At 40.9% G+C, this 13331-nt stretch overlaps 1 protein-coding gene across 1 annotated transcript in view; it reads left to right on the top strand.

The window, feature by feature from the left end:
- AVL9 (AVL9 cell migration associated) overlaps window positions 1-13331 on the top strand; it is a 63192-nt gene that overhangs the window by 29585 nt on the left and 20276 nt on the right. Inside the window, exons 7-10 of the mRNA XM_006124037.5 lie at window positions 1841-1881; window positions 3254-3292; window positions 7083-7152; window positions 8049-8596. Of these exons, the coding sequence (XP_006124099.2) occupies window positions 1841-1881; window positions 3254-3292; window positions 7083-7152; window positions 8049-8596 (698 nt within the window). The remainder of the gene's footprint in view (window positions 1-1840; window positions 1882-3253; window positions 3293-7082; window positions 7153-8048; window positions 8597-13331) is intronic.

The following is a 13331-nucleotide window of genomic DNA, read 5'->3' as shown; positions in this document are numbered from 1 at the left end:
AGGTTAGGTGGTTGTCTGGTTAGGAGACTATGGGTCTGTCTCCCAGAGCCTCTTGGAGTTTAGTATCCTGTTCCAGTATAGACTGTAGTTTTATTGATAATGTGTTGGACAGGTTTAAGTTGGGGACTGCAGGTGATGACAAGTGGTGTTCTATTGTTGGTTTTCTTGGGTCTATCTTGAAGTAGATGGTTTCTAGGTATTCATCTGGCTCTTTCAATTTGCTTTTTTATTTCTCCAGGTGGGTAGCTGAGGTTTATAAATTCTTGGTAGAGATCCTGAAGTTTCTGGTCTCTGTCAGTGGGATTAGAGCAGATGCAGTTATATCGAAGGGCTTGGCTATAGATGATGGATCGTATGGTGTGTTTTGGATGGGAGCTGGAGGCATGTAGGTAACTGTATGAGTCGGTGGGTTTTCTGTAGAGAGTGGTGTCTAATTTTCCATTGGTGATTTGTACTGTGGATCTCTCATGTAGAATGGTCCAGACTGAGATTGATGGTGGGGTGTAGGTTGTTAAAATCTCTGTGGAATGTCTCCAGTGTTTCTTGGCCATGCGTCCAGATCATAAAGATGTCATCAATGTAGCGTAAGTAGAGAAGGGGTAAAAGGGGAAGGGGGGTTGAGGAAACGTTGTTCTAAGTCAGCCATAAAGATATTAGCATACTATGGGGCCATGCATGTATCCATGGCTGTGCCGCTGATCTGGAGGTATAAGTTGTTCTCAAACTGGAAATAATTGTGGGTGAGAACAAAGTTACATAGGTCTGCTGCCAGATTGGCAGTGGTGTCCTCTGGGATATTGTTTCTAATTGTTTGTAATCCGTCTTCGTGTGGGATGTTGGTGTATAGAGCTTCTACATCCATGGTGGCAAGGATGGTGTTATCGGGGAGATTATCGATGTTTTGTAGTTTCCTTAGGAAGTCAGTAATATCTCGGAGATAGCTGGGGGTGTTGGTTGCACGCAGAATCAATGCCCACAAAACAGATATTAGACAGGATCACAAAGAAAAAACAGTTTCTTGCCATTTCAACCAGAAAGGACATTGTCTCAACGACTTGATTACTTGCATCCTGCTTCAAAGACCTTTTAAGACCACACTTGAAAGAGAATCTGCTGAACTGACATTCATGCTTAAATTCGACACTTTATGCCTAAGTTTAAACAAAGACATTAATTATCGTACCCATTACAAAGATAGCGTCCCCAATTATCACCTCTGATATCATGAGCTCACAGACATTTACCTCCCCTCCCCTCCCCTATCCCCCTTCTGTTCTGAAATTTGATTTGTCCTTTTCATATGTGTTCACTTCTTTCTAAATTGTATCCTTTGGCATATATAGTTGTGACAATTTTCTTCCACTATTTGATCTGAGGAAGTGGGTCTGGCCCACAAAAGCTCATCACCTAATAAACCATCTTGTTAGTCTTTAAAGTGCTACATAGTCTGGTGTATCTGAAACAAAAAACAGGACTAACATGGCTACATTTCTATCACTATATATCATAGGAAAAGTTGTTATCTAGAAAGAGAACTAAAAGTCATTGTTGAATCAGATGCTTCCATAGGAAAATGGTTTGGTTAGCTGACTTTAGCATGAAATAAACAGCCACCTTTTGTAAGGCAGAGTCTCCATCTTACTTTCAACACTCATATTCTCAGAAGGAAGAGAAGGTGGATTGAATTCTTTTAATGACATCACAATGATTTCCATGAGAATGGGGAATCGTATGTCACGTTAGCTTGTGTAATTTGGTTAAAAGAAAAATGGGGGACAGAAAGAAGGGCATTGATACCTCTTGTGCAGCTTCAATAATGGATTTGTTCTTAATGTTTTAGGTCTGTCTCCTCGAGATCTTGTCCTTCAGTTTAGGCACAAGGTATTCATTTTCATGTGTCTTTATAAAGTACACCACTAGCATGTTTTTTTTTAACATGATAAAATGTAAGTTACATGATGATCAACTGACAGCTAAGCAAGTGTACACATATGCTTCTTCATATTTTAAGGGCCAGACATTCTACTATACATAGTGGGTGCTGCTAAGGAGCTTGATACAGACTCCTGTGACTTTCCGGCCTCAGGCGCAGGTTGGTGCAGCCTGGAGGTTTCCTTGCAGGTTGCAACCTAATAGACAGATTTCATGTACTCTTCACTCCTTTTGTGCATACACCACCAAAAAAAAAAAAGCCAACAAAAAAAATTACATATATCAAGAAGTAGGAGAGAGTGGTGCCACCCCATATAAACCTGTTATCCCAGCAGTTAGAAGACTTACTTAGGATATGGAACATTTAGGTTCAAATTCCCCCTCTGCCTGAAAAGAGCATAAGGTTGAACCTCACTCTTCTACATCCTGGGCAGGTACTCTTACTGTTAGGCTATAGAGTAATTCTCATTCGCTCTATGGCCGAATGACTATTTTGTTCGTGGAGAACAGCTTCAGTAATAGAGACTGAGAGAAACATGCCTCAGAATACACCATAGTTTAGTGGTTAAGACCTTGTTTCTGTTCCTCTCGGGCAGAGTGGAGATTTTAGACCAGGCCTTCCACCTTTTGGCTAAGTACCCTAATCACTGTTCTATGTGTAGATTAGGAATGCTTGGAGCACGGCTACAGATTGGCCCCTGCAAGTGAAATAGGTGGGGAACATCAAATTTGCAGATCACACCAGGGTTTGGGCGTGAGCTAAGCACTGGGTGTCAGGACTTTTGTAGTTATGTGCTTTGGAAGACTTTTATTAGTGGGATTTCAAGGCTTTCAAGGTTGAGTGGCAACAGAGCAGGGTTTTAAAGATCTAAATTTTGGACATTGCCCATTAAGTGTCAGTTAGGTGCCTAAATCTGTTGATGTAGCCCTAACATTCCACTACATTAACATTTTTCTGTGGAACAGTTGTTTTTTAACACAAGTCACACAATGTGATATGTACAATATCATTTTATTTCAGGACAATAGGGCATATTTTATTTATTAATAAAATTAATATTAGGAAGAATTTAACTCCAGTAATTGCTTCCCACTACGATACTGTTTTTAATAGACATTTAGCTGGAACAAATAGAATATGAAGTTTTTCATTGGCCAGGTGTACTTGGTCAAATTTTGGAAGAAATGAAATAGATAATGGAAACTTTTAGTGAAAGATGAACTAATGTATATTACACATATGCATGCACACACATCTGCTTTTTTTTTTTTTTTCCTGTTTGCTAGTCATCAACTATGTTAATTTTCCTTTATTTTGCAGGTCTTAATTCTTTTCAAATTGATTCTTCTAGAGAAAAAGGTAGGGTATGTGGGATGAAGGAGAGGATTGAAATGGAGATGAAATTGTTCATATGACACTAAAAAGCATATGTTAATGAAGGATAAATGCTATACTAAATATGTCTGGAGTAAACTCCATTGCTCAAGTATATTTGCATATAGGCATAAGTAAAACTGGAAGCTTTATCTTCTTGATTAGCTGCTTTGTGTGCATTGGTATATAAATTCTATTCTCACACAGTTGATTTTGCCATGATTGACAGTTATTCTAGAGCAGGGGTCAGCAACCTAGGGCACACGTGCCATCAGTAGCATGTGAGCTGATTTTCATTGGCATGTAGGTGAGAGCTTAGTTCTGCCCCTCCCTCCTGCCTTGCTCAGCAGGGAACCTGTATTACTACTTGAGCCTCACATCCAACCTGCTCAGGCAGGGAGTTTTAACTGGATTGGCGGGGGCGGGGAATTGTCAAGCAGCTGCTAAACTGAGCTGCTCTTGCTTGAAACAGCAGCAAGATAAGGAGGTGTTAATGACTTAGATTTACACACACCTAAAGAGACAGATCGGTGCCTAATGGGAATTACATTTATTTTCACTTGCCTTTTTATGGGTAAAATGCAGGACAATGTAGCACTTTAAAGACTAACAAGATGGTTTATTAGATGATGAGCTTTCGTGGGCCAGACCCACTTCCTCAGATCAAATAGTGGAAGAAAGTAGTCACAACCATATATACCAAAGGATACAATTTAAAAAAATGAACAAATATGAAAAGGACAAATCACATTGCAGAACAGAAGGAGGATGCGGGGGGGGTGGGAAGGGGGAGGAAGGAAGGTAAGTGTCTGTGAATTGCTGATATTAAAGGTAGGGAGAGTGGGATGTTTGTGAGTTAATGGTATTACAGGTGATAATTGGGGAAACTGTCTTGATAATGGGTGAGAAAGTTCAAAGACTTGTTAAGTCCTTGTTGGTAAGTGTCGAATTTTAACATGAATGACAGTTCAGAGGATTCCCTTTCAAGTGCAGATGTAAAAGGTCTTTGTAGCAGAATGCAGGTGGCTAAGTCATTTAGAGAGTGTCCTTTCTGGTTAAAGTGGCAAGAAACTGTTTTCTCTTTGTGATCTTGTCTAATATCTGTTTTGTGGGCATTAATCCTTTGGCGAAGTGTCTGAGATGTTTGTCCAATGTACATAGCAGACGGACACTTTCGGCACATGATAGCGTAGATTATATTTCTGGATGCGCAGGAATATGTGTTCTTGATCTTATAACTCACTTGGTTAGGTCCAATAATGGTATCAGCAGAATGAATATGTGGACAAAGCTGGCAACGGGGTTTGTTGCAAGGGAAGGTACCAGGGTTGGTATTAGTGTGGTATGTCCTGTGGTGGTTGGTAAGAATCATCTTGAGGTTAGGTGGTTGTCTATAGGAGACTATGGGTCTGTCTCCCAGAGCCTCTTTGAGTATGGTATCCTGTTCCAATATAGGCTGTAGTTTCTTGATAATGTGTTGGACAGGTTTAAGTTGGGGGTTGTAGGTGATGACAAGTGGTGTTCTATTGTTGGTTTTCTTGGGTCTGTCTTGAAGTAGATGGTTTCTAGGTATTCGTCTGGCTCTTTCAATTTGCTTTTTTGTTTCTCTGGGTGGGTAGTTGAGATTTATAAATGCTTGGTAGAGATCCTGAAGCTTCTGGTCTCTGTCAGTGGGGTTAGAGCAGATGCGGTTGTATCGAAGGGCTTGGCTATAGACGATGGATCGTGTGGTGTGTTCTGGATGGGAGCTGGATGCATGTAGGTAACTGTATGAGTCAGTGGGTTTTCTGTAGAGAGTGGTGTCTAATTTTCCATTGTTGATTTGTACGGTGGTGTCCAGGAAGTGGATCTCTCGTGTAGAATGGTCCAGGCTGAGGTTGATGGTGGGGTGTAGGTTGTTGAAATCTCTGTGGAAGAAAACAGTTTCTTGCCACTTTAACCAGAAAGGACACTCTCTAAATGACTTAGCCACCTGCATTCTGCTACAAAGACCTTTTACATCTGCACTTGAAAGGGAATCCTCTGAACTGTCATTCATGTTAAAATTCGACACTTACCAACAAGGACTTAACAAGTCTTTGAACTTTCTCACCCATTATCAAGACAGTTTCCCCAATTATCACCTGTAATACCATTAACTCACAAACATCCCACTCTCCCTACCTTTAATATCAGCAATTCACAGACACTTACCTTCCTTCCTCCCCCTTCCCACCCCCCCCGCATCCTCCTTCTGTTCTGCAATGTGATTTGTCCTTTTCATATTTGTTCATTTTTTTAAATTGTATCCTTTGGTATATATGGTTGTGACTACTTTCTTCCACTATTTGATCTGAGGAAGTGGGTCTGGCCCACGAAAGCTCATCATCTAATAAACCATCTTGTTAGTCTTTGAAGTGCTACATTGTCCTGCATTTTGCTTCAGCTACCCCAGACTAGCACGGCTACATTTCTATCACCAGTTTGGGTTGAGACAGTTTTGTTTTAGAAAAGAGTCCTTTCCTGCTCCCTAAAAGAAAAAAAAAAAGCTTTGATCTAGAGGTGTGAATTCCAAGAGAGGAGAAGCTGCTTTTGTAGTTAGCAAGCCATTCACAGTCTTTGTTTAATCCAGAGTTAAACCAACAGAACACCACTGGCCATCACCTACAGTCCTCAGCTAAAACCTCTCCAACGCATCATTAGTGATCTACAACCCATCCTGGACAATGATCCCTCGTTTTCACAGGCCTTGGGAGGCAGGCCATTCTTTGCCCACAGACAACCCACCAACCTGAAGCATATTCTCACCAGCAACTACACACCGCACCATAATGCCTCTTAAATCAGGAACCAATCCATGCAACAAACCTCGGTGCCAACTCTGCCCACATATATACACCAGCAACACCATCACAGGACCTAACCAGATCAGCCATACTGTCACTGGTTCATTCTCCTGCACATCTACTAATGTAATATATGCCATCATGTGCCAAGAATGCCCCACTGCTATATACGTCGGCCAAACTGGACAGTCCCTACGTAAAAGAATAAATGGACACAAATCAGATATTAGGAATGGCAACATACAAAAACCTGTAGGGGACCACTTCAATCTCCCTGGACACACAATTGCAGATCTAAAGGTAGCCATCCTGCAGCAAAAAAAACTTCAGGACCAGACTTCAAAGAGAAACTGCTGATCTACAGTTCATCTTCAAGTTTGACACAATCAACTCAGGATTAAACAAAGACTGTGAATGGGTGTGTTTTTCCTCACTTGTGTGCAGCCCCCAATTGATTTTTCTGAGGGTCAGTGGCCTCTGTTCCAAAAAAGGTTCCCTACCCCTGCATGACTAGAGCAATCCTCTAGTCAGCTAAAGGCAGTGTGGCATAACTCTCATTCTTCAAGAGTGAGCACCATTAAGAACCAGAGTGTAAAATTTTGCAATTCAATCAATCGTCAAGATTGTAACTGGTCATTCTTGCCACCCCTAAAACTGTCCCAACCAACCAGTACAGGGTTGAGTTATCCAAGTACAGTAAATGCCTTGTTGTGTCTTCTCTTTAATACTTATCTGAATAAAATGTTATAGGGGCTTTTCTTGATGTAAAATTCTCCATAAACTAGTGTGAGTGTGTGTGTGAGAGAACACACACACACACACACACACACACACACAAACATTAGATGTCCCCCGATTCTCTTGTCTGTTTGTTTTGGGGTTTTTTTGTTTGTTTGTTCTCTCTGACTTAAGCTTTCATTTTAATTTTCCCCTCCTCGCCATTCCCACAGGTGTTGTTTTATATTTCACCAGTAAATAGACTGGTGGGAGCACTGATGACTGTCTTGTCTCTCTTTCCGGGTAAGTAAAAGCAGGTTTGGGCTTTTTGGGCTATATCTTTCTTATGTAATTTCTGTTCATTACAGGCAGTCCCCGGGTTACGTACAAGATAGGGACTGTAGGTTTGTTCCTAAGTTGAATTTGTATGTAAGTTGGAACTGGTACATATTGTAGGGGAAACTCTAGCCAAACATTTCTCCAGAGCTCAGTTTTATTCTCCCACACCTCACTTCCCTCAGTCCTTTATTCTCAAGCTGAGGTGTCTGCTGAGAAAAGCCGCTCCGCGTCTCCCTGGTCTGCCGGGGGGGGGGGGGGGGGACGCTAGCTTCACGTCTCCCTGGTCTGCTGGGGGGAAGCAGCTAGTGCAGGGTTACCTCACCCTGTTTGTAAGTAGGGATCCGATGTAAGTCGGATCCATGTAACCCGGGGACTGCCTGTACTTAAAATTGACAGTGATAGTATTGGAGAAGTGTGTGTTTGCAAATTATGTGATATGAGATCTGTGTTGGTTTATTTCCAGAAAACAATAGTCACAATGAATTCACATTTAAACCGACATAGTATTTTTATGAAGCACACAGGCGTACAACCTTATAACAGTTTTTATGGAGAGCTCTTTACCTTAGAAATAAGATGCTAAAGTCTATTTGATCTGTTTGGGCTGCATGTTAGCCACCTTTGATATGTGAATGAATAAGTCATTGGTTCTGTGTTCCTGCCAAATGTATATTGAACTTTAAATAGATCTTACCAAGGTTAGTGCTAATCCATTTGGGCAGAAGAAGTGGACTGGATTTTAAAAGGGCTTAAAAATGCATGACTTCCTTTTTTTAATAAACTAAAAAGTGTTTCCTTCTTTGCCATTATCAAAAATCACTAACATCTTTGAGATATTTGTGTATGTGTTTGTCCTCTAGGTATGATTGAACATGGTCTTAGGGACAGTTCACAATACAGACCAAGAAAGAGTGTTTCAGAGGATACTGGCTTGCAGGAAGTTACTATCCCTTTAGATGATTATGTTTCCGTGTCTGCTGCTGACATTTCAAATACAAACTCAGGAATGGGTGAGGGACGAAGAAAGCTGTCAGGAAATTATGTACTGGAGGCTCACAAAACAGATGTGCCTTTATCCAATTTTGAAAAGAATTGCAATGGATCAAAGTCCTCCAATGACTCTGGGCAACATTTGAAACCTCCTTCACGCACTTCTCCAGAGTCTTCTGAAAGTGACTGGGAGACCTTGGATCCTAATATTTTGGAGGATACCAACTCGAAAGAAGGAGAACATGAAAATATGACATCAGAACAGACTGAAATCTTTTCAAAGGAATGCACGACCTCAGAAAGCCTTCCAATTACTGTGCAGCCTCAGGCTAAAACAGGACATGTGGTTCTTGTTCCAGGACCAATATCTGGATTGGAGGAGGACCAGTATGGCATGCCATTGGCTATTTTTACTAAGGTACACATTTTGATAATTACACTTAGTAAATATTTACTCACCCTTCAAGTTTTCAAAAGTGACTACTGATTTTGGGTGCCTAACTTGAAGCCTATTTAAAGTATTGCTCCATATTCAAGTGCAGACTCTGACAAGTGGCCTTATTTTTGTAAAAAAAACAAAAAAAAAATCTGCTTTTCTGAATGTATTTGAATATACATCCAGAAAAGTGGATTTTTTTTATTTTACTAAAATATGAAAAAAAATACATATTTCATGTTCTCCTTTCGAACAGGAGAAGGAGAAAGACACTCCCCCACATTCCTCTTGCACACCAGAGCCTATGGGGGCTCAGCCTAGTAGATTTTATGTGCTCCAGCACCATGGTGAGGCAGCAGGAGAGCTGAAGCGCCAGCACTGGTTGCCCAGTGCGGGAGGGGGCCCTGAGCCTCAGGGGTCAGACCCAGGCAAGCCAGGGGCTCCATTTGGCCTCCCTGGGCCTGAGGTTCCCCACCTCTAATTTAGGCTTTTCCTAAAGTTCTGTGTGCTGTAATATGTAAGCACTTGCTAGACAAATCTGAGAGATAAGGTCCCTAGTGGATACCATGGACAAACATTGCTCAGCAAATTAAAAATTAAACACATTTACATCTAGCACAGATTTTACTTGTACTGCAATTGGAAATAAGTTCTAGAGAAAGTGTTTGAGAGAGACACAATCTTTGTACACTTGAATCTTGAAATGAAATAAAATTAACAACTGACAGTGCTAAATCACAGCACAGTGGCTTGCTGCAGCAAAAGACCCCAAAAGGCTGGACTCTGAGCTCTTGTAATTTGTATTCCGCATGGGTTTCCCATTAGCATAGTTTTAATGCACCTCCCTGAGAGGCGGTAGCTATGTTGATGGCAGAAGCTCCCCAGCCGATGTAATGCTGTCAGTTCTGGAGGTTAGGTCAGTATAACTACATCACTTAGGGATGTGGATTTTTCATATCCCTAGTTGTTGTATTATTGTCACACATCTGTAGTGTAGATCAGATCAATGTTGCAGATAAATACAAGCTAGAACAGATAGTTTTCTGAAAGTAGATAACACACATTTCGAGGGACTGTTCAATGTGAGAGGCCTATTAATGCCCCTCCAGTCATTGGGAGGAACAGAAGGGAGTGTGGAGAAAAGCAGATGTAGGAGAATTGTTGTTGGGATATAGATTGTTGAAATAGGCCATAAACCCTGTGTCTTTATTCAGTCCTTTATTTTGAGTAGGGTTGCCAGGTGTCCGGTATTGACCCGGACAGTCCGGTATTTTTGCCTCCTGTCTGGTATTAAAAAAAAATATATATCAGAAAATACCGGACACCTAAAATGTCTGGTATTTTCTGATTTCCCCCGCCACGAGGCAGAAATACCGGACACCTGGCAACCCTAGGACATACTCAGCAACTGGACCCAGCCCCCCGCCCCCAGGCCTCCTGCTTACCTGGTTCCACAGGGAAGCTGCGTTCTGGCTTGATCAAGAAAACAAAATGGCCACCGGCAAAAAGCCTAAAGACCAAGGGAAAGCAATGCCTTCCCTGGATCTTAGTGCTCAACCGCTCCTCTGTTCCTATCCCTATTCTGACTCTGTATGCACTCTGAAAGGGGCCATGCTGTTTTAATGCTGTTTTATTTATCTATTCTCAACAACTTTGGTCTCCCCTTTTTTTCCCCCCCCTCAACAGAATTTTTCCCCTGTGCCTGCTCTCCTCCCCGTGGTTGGAAGTGTGGGAGCACACAAGTGATGCGCTGCCCTGCCTCCTGGGGGCAGGAAAGGAGCAGAGTTTAGCAGAAGGGGTGGGATTGGAGGTGGGGCTGAGGGCTTGTTTCCACCAGCCCTGCCTTCACCAACCCGCCCATGTGTACACCCAAAAGTTGTGGTGGTGTGTTTGTCTTTTATTCTTTTGTGAGTTCATTTGAAAGTTTAATGATTTTCTGATTTCACCCACATAGTTAGTGCACTGGATGAGGTGCACCTCGTGTTGTGAAAAGCATTTGTAGGACGCATAGATCTTGAAAGATGTAATGTGGGGGGTACCGATCTTCATTGCTATCAACATATGTTTGTAGGTTTTGCATTAGTTGTTCTGGCAGGGCCTGGAGTTGCTTTGTGTTTGCTCACAAAGCAGGATATACAATTTACATCTGATGATAAGCTTGGAGAGGTTGGGGAGCGGGTTATTTGAAGGCCAGAATAAAGAGTTCAGGGTCCCCATTAAGTATGGGTTGTAGTTGTTTTATGGTATACTTTATAGGTTCCAGTGTGGTGTGGCAAGTAGGGAGGTGTGGGCAAAGAGAGGGGGTTTTATCTCTGTATTGAAACACGTTCTCTCAAGATACTTTTATGGTGAAGTGTCCTTGTTTTGCAATGGTGATTTTGGGGGTGTTAATGTACATTATTCCAGATTTTTTCTCTTTGAGCATGTTCTGTGGCCGAGATGTCAAACATGCTAACCACTAGTCACATGTGGCTATTTGGCCTGTTGAATGTGGCTAGTTCACTATAGCAGTAGCCGCTGTAGTGGCTACTACTTCAGAACTGATTGGACACCACGGTTCTATGGTATGCAAGTGCCTAGCTGTAGATAACAGATGTATTGGGGTATATACTGAATCTGCAAAGGTGGTAGGTGTGGTGATCTGTGGGGCGGGGGGGGGAGGGTTGTATACTTTTATGGTTCCATAGTTGAAGCTGATCATGATGTCCAGAAAATTGATGCTGGCATGGGAGCGTTCCAGAGAGCGTTTAATTTACAGGGGTTGGTTATTGTGGTAGAAATCTGAGCTAGGAATGTAAAATCTCATTTAAAATATTAACAGGTTAAACTACATGTTTAACCTGTTAACTTGCCTATTGCAGTTGGGGGGCCACTGAAGCAGGCTACCCGTTTACATCCCTAATCTGAGGGAGTTTTTGGTGTCTCTACAGAGGATGAAAATATCATTGATGAGACATACAATCAGAGTGGACTGATTTAAATCAATGCAATTTAAATAATTGATTTAAATCAAGTTTCCCACTGATACTACTTCACATATTTCTTCAAACTATGGTGCAAATTTGATCACTAAAACATTAATTTACAGTTCAGTTCACCATTTTACAACATCTAAGAGGATATATATTGTGTAATTTTTTTTAGATAACTTGATATTTATTTTAGGAAATAGTTCTTATCAATCCTAGTGTACTGCTGCTGCATCTGCAGCTTGACACAGGTAATGATGAGTATGTACTAACTCTCACACACAAACACAATAGCACTTATATTTTATTAGCTTAAAGTTTAAATGTTACATAAATGTTTCACATTTGCAATTGCATCAGTCTACAGAGTTGCTGACAGCTGTCCTTAAAATTCTTTTTAATTTTCAAATTTTATTAACTCTTAACAGACAAGTCCTCATATCACTAAATGTTACCAAAAGAGCTAAGACTGACTCTACTTAGAGTGCCCTTAATTTTGGAGTCTGACGGGTAGCTGTCTATAATTAAAAAAAAAACACTTAAAAAGAAATGAATGATCCTGTAGTACCTTAGGGTATGTCTGCACAGCAACATTATTCAGAATAACTGACCTAATGGAAAGCAGGAGGACTTCTCACTCTCACTCCTGTAACCCTCATTACACAAGCACCAAAAGCCGAATTAACCTATTTTGACTTTAGCTACGCAATTGATGTAGCTTAATTCAAGTTTTGCCCTGCAGTGTGGAAGTGCCCATAGAGACTAACCTGGTTCTATAGGACAATTAGTTATTTTTTGAGTTTTCTTAATTTTGGAGTAAGCACCATTGAAAACAAGTATAGGATGGGGTTCCTTTGGCAAAGCTGCTCAAGTAAAATAGGTAATAGATTTATGGTGTCAACATTATGGTCTGTGACCAAGGTATTCCAAAATAAGAGGCATGTATTGTGTAGTACATAAAATAAGACACTCAGTAGCAACTGGCAACTCTAGATTTCTTTTCCTGCAGCCAGTAGATTACTGGTAGATTCTAAATTTAGTTAGCTAATCCTTATGGTTTGTTTAATTAGTTAAGCTAAATATTTTTCTTCTTGCAACATCCAACATAGCAAGCAGTTTGGGAATTTACTTGTTAAATCACACTTACACTAAAAGGAATAGAGTCTTGAAGAATGATGTATTGTAAAGTTAATCCATATTGTTCCTCAGACATAGCCACGTCTTTATCCACATCATTTTCTCCCAATAAGCAGTTTTCTTTATGATGTTTCATTCTTGCAGCTAGGCTCCGCATCATCTTGCACTGCTTACACTTGACATGTTTTTGTTTTAACCCAGGAAACGAATTTCTTCAAAATATTCCCAAACAGGGTGTGTGTCATGCTCAGAATTAATGACAGTTTTTCTGTGGCAAAAATGTGGGGAAATATAGGAAACTGTGTCTTTTGCTAAATGTCTTCCTTTTTTCTTTCCAATCCTCTTTACTGTTCCATTCTATGCTGCCTCTGTCCTTTCAGATATAGTGTATCTCTCTCATTAGACAGTGTCTTTACTCCTCTGCCATGCTTGGCCCAGATCCACCACCGCATAAGCAAAGAACAAAAACAGTCCTATCTAGCCTTTGTCTGTCTTTGCACATGATAGTCTGCTGAGAAACAGAAATTGAAAGTCCAGAACTTTCAAGAAGAAAGCGCTGGTTGGCAGGCTGGACAGACTAGAGCCACTAATTCATTTTTAGAGGATTGTAA

Source organism: Pelodiscus sinensis, chromosome 2 (genome assembly GCF_052426305.1).
Source record: "Pelodiscus sinensis isolate ZL-2025 chromosome 2, ASM5242630v1, whole genome shotgun sequence".
Taxonomy (NCBI): domain Eukaryota; kingdom Metazoa; phylum Chordata; order Testudines; family Trionychidae; genus Pelodiscus; species Pelodiscus sinensis.
Note: the sequence above shows the minus strand (reverse complement) of the source record. Positions and strands in the feature narration are given on the sequence as shown.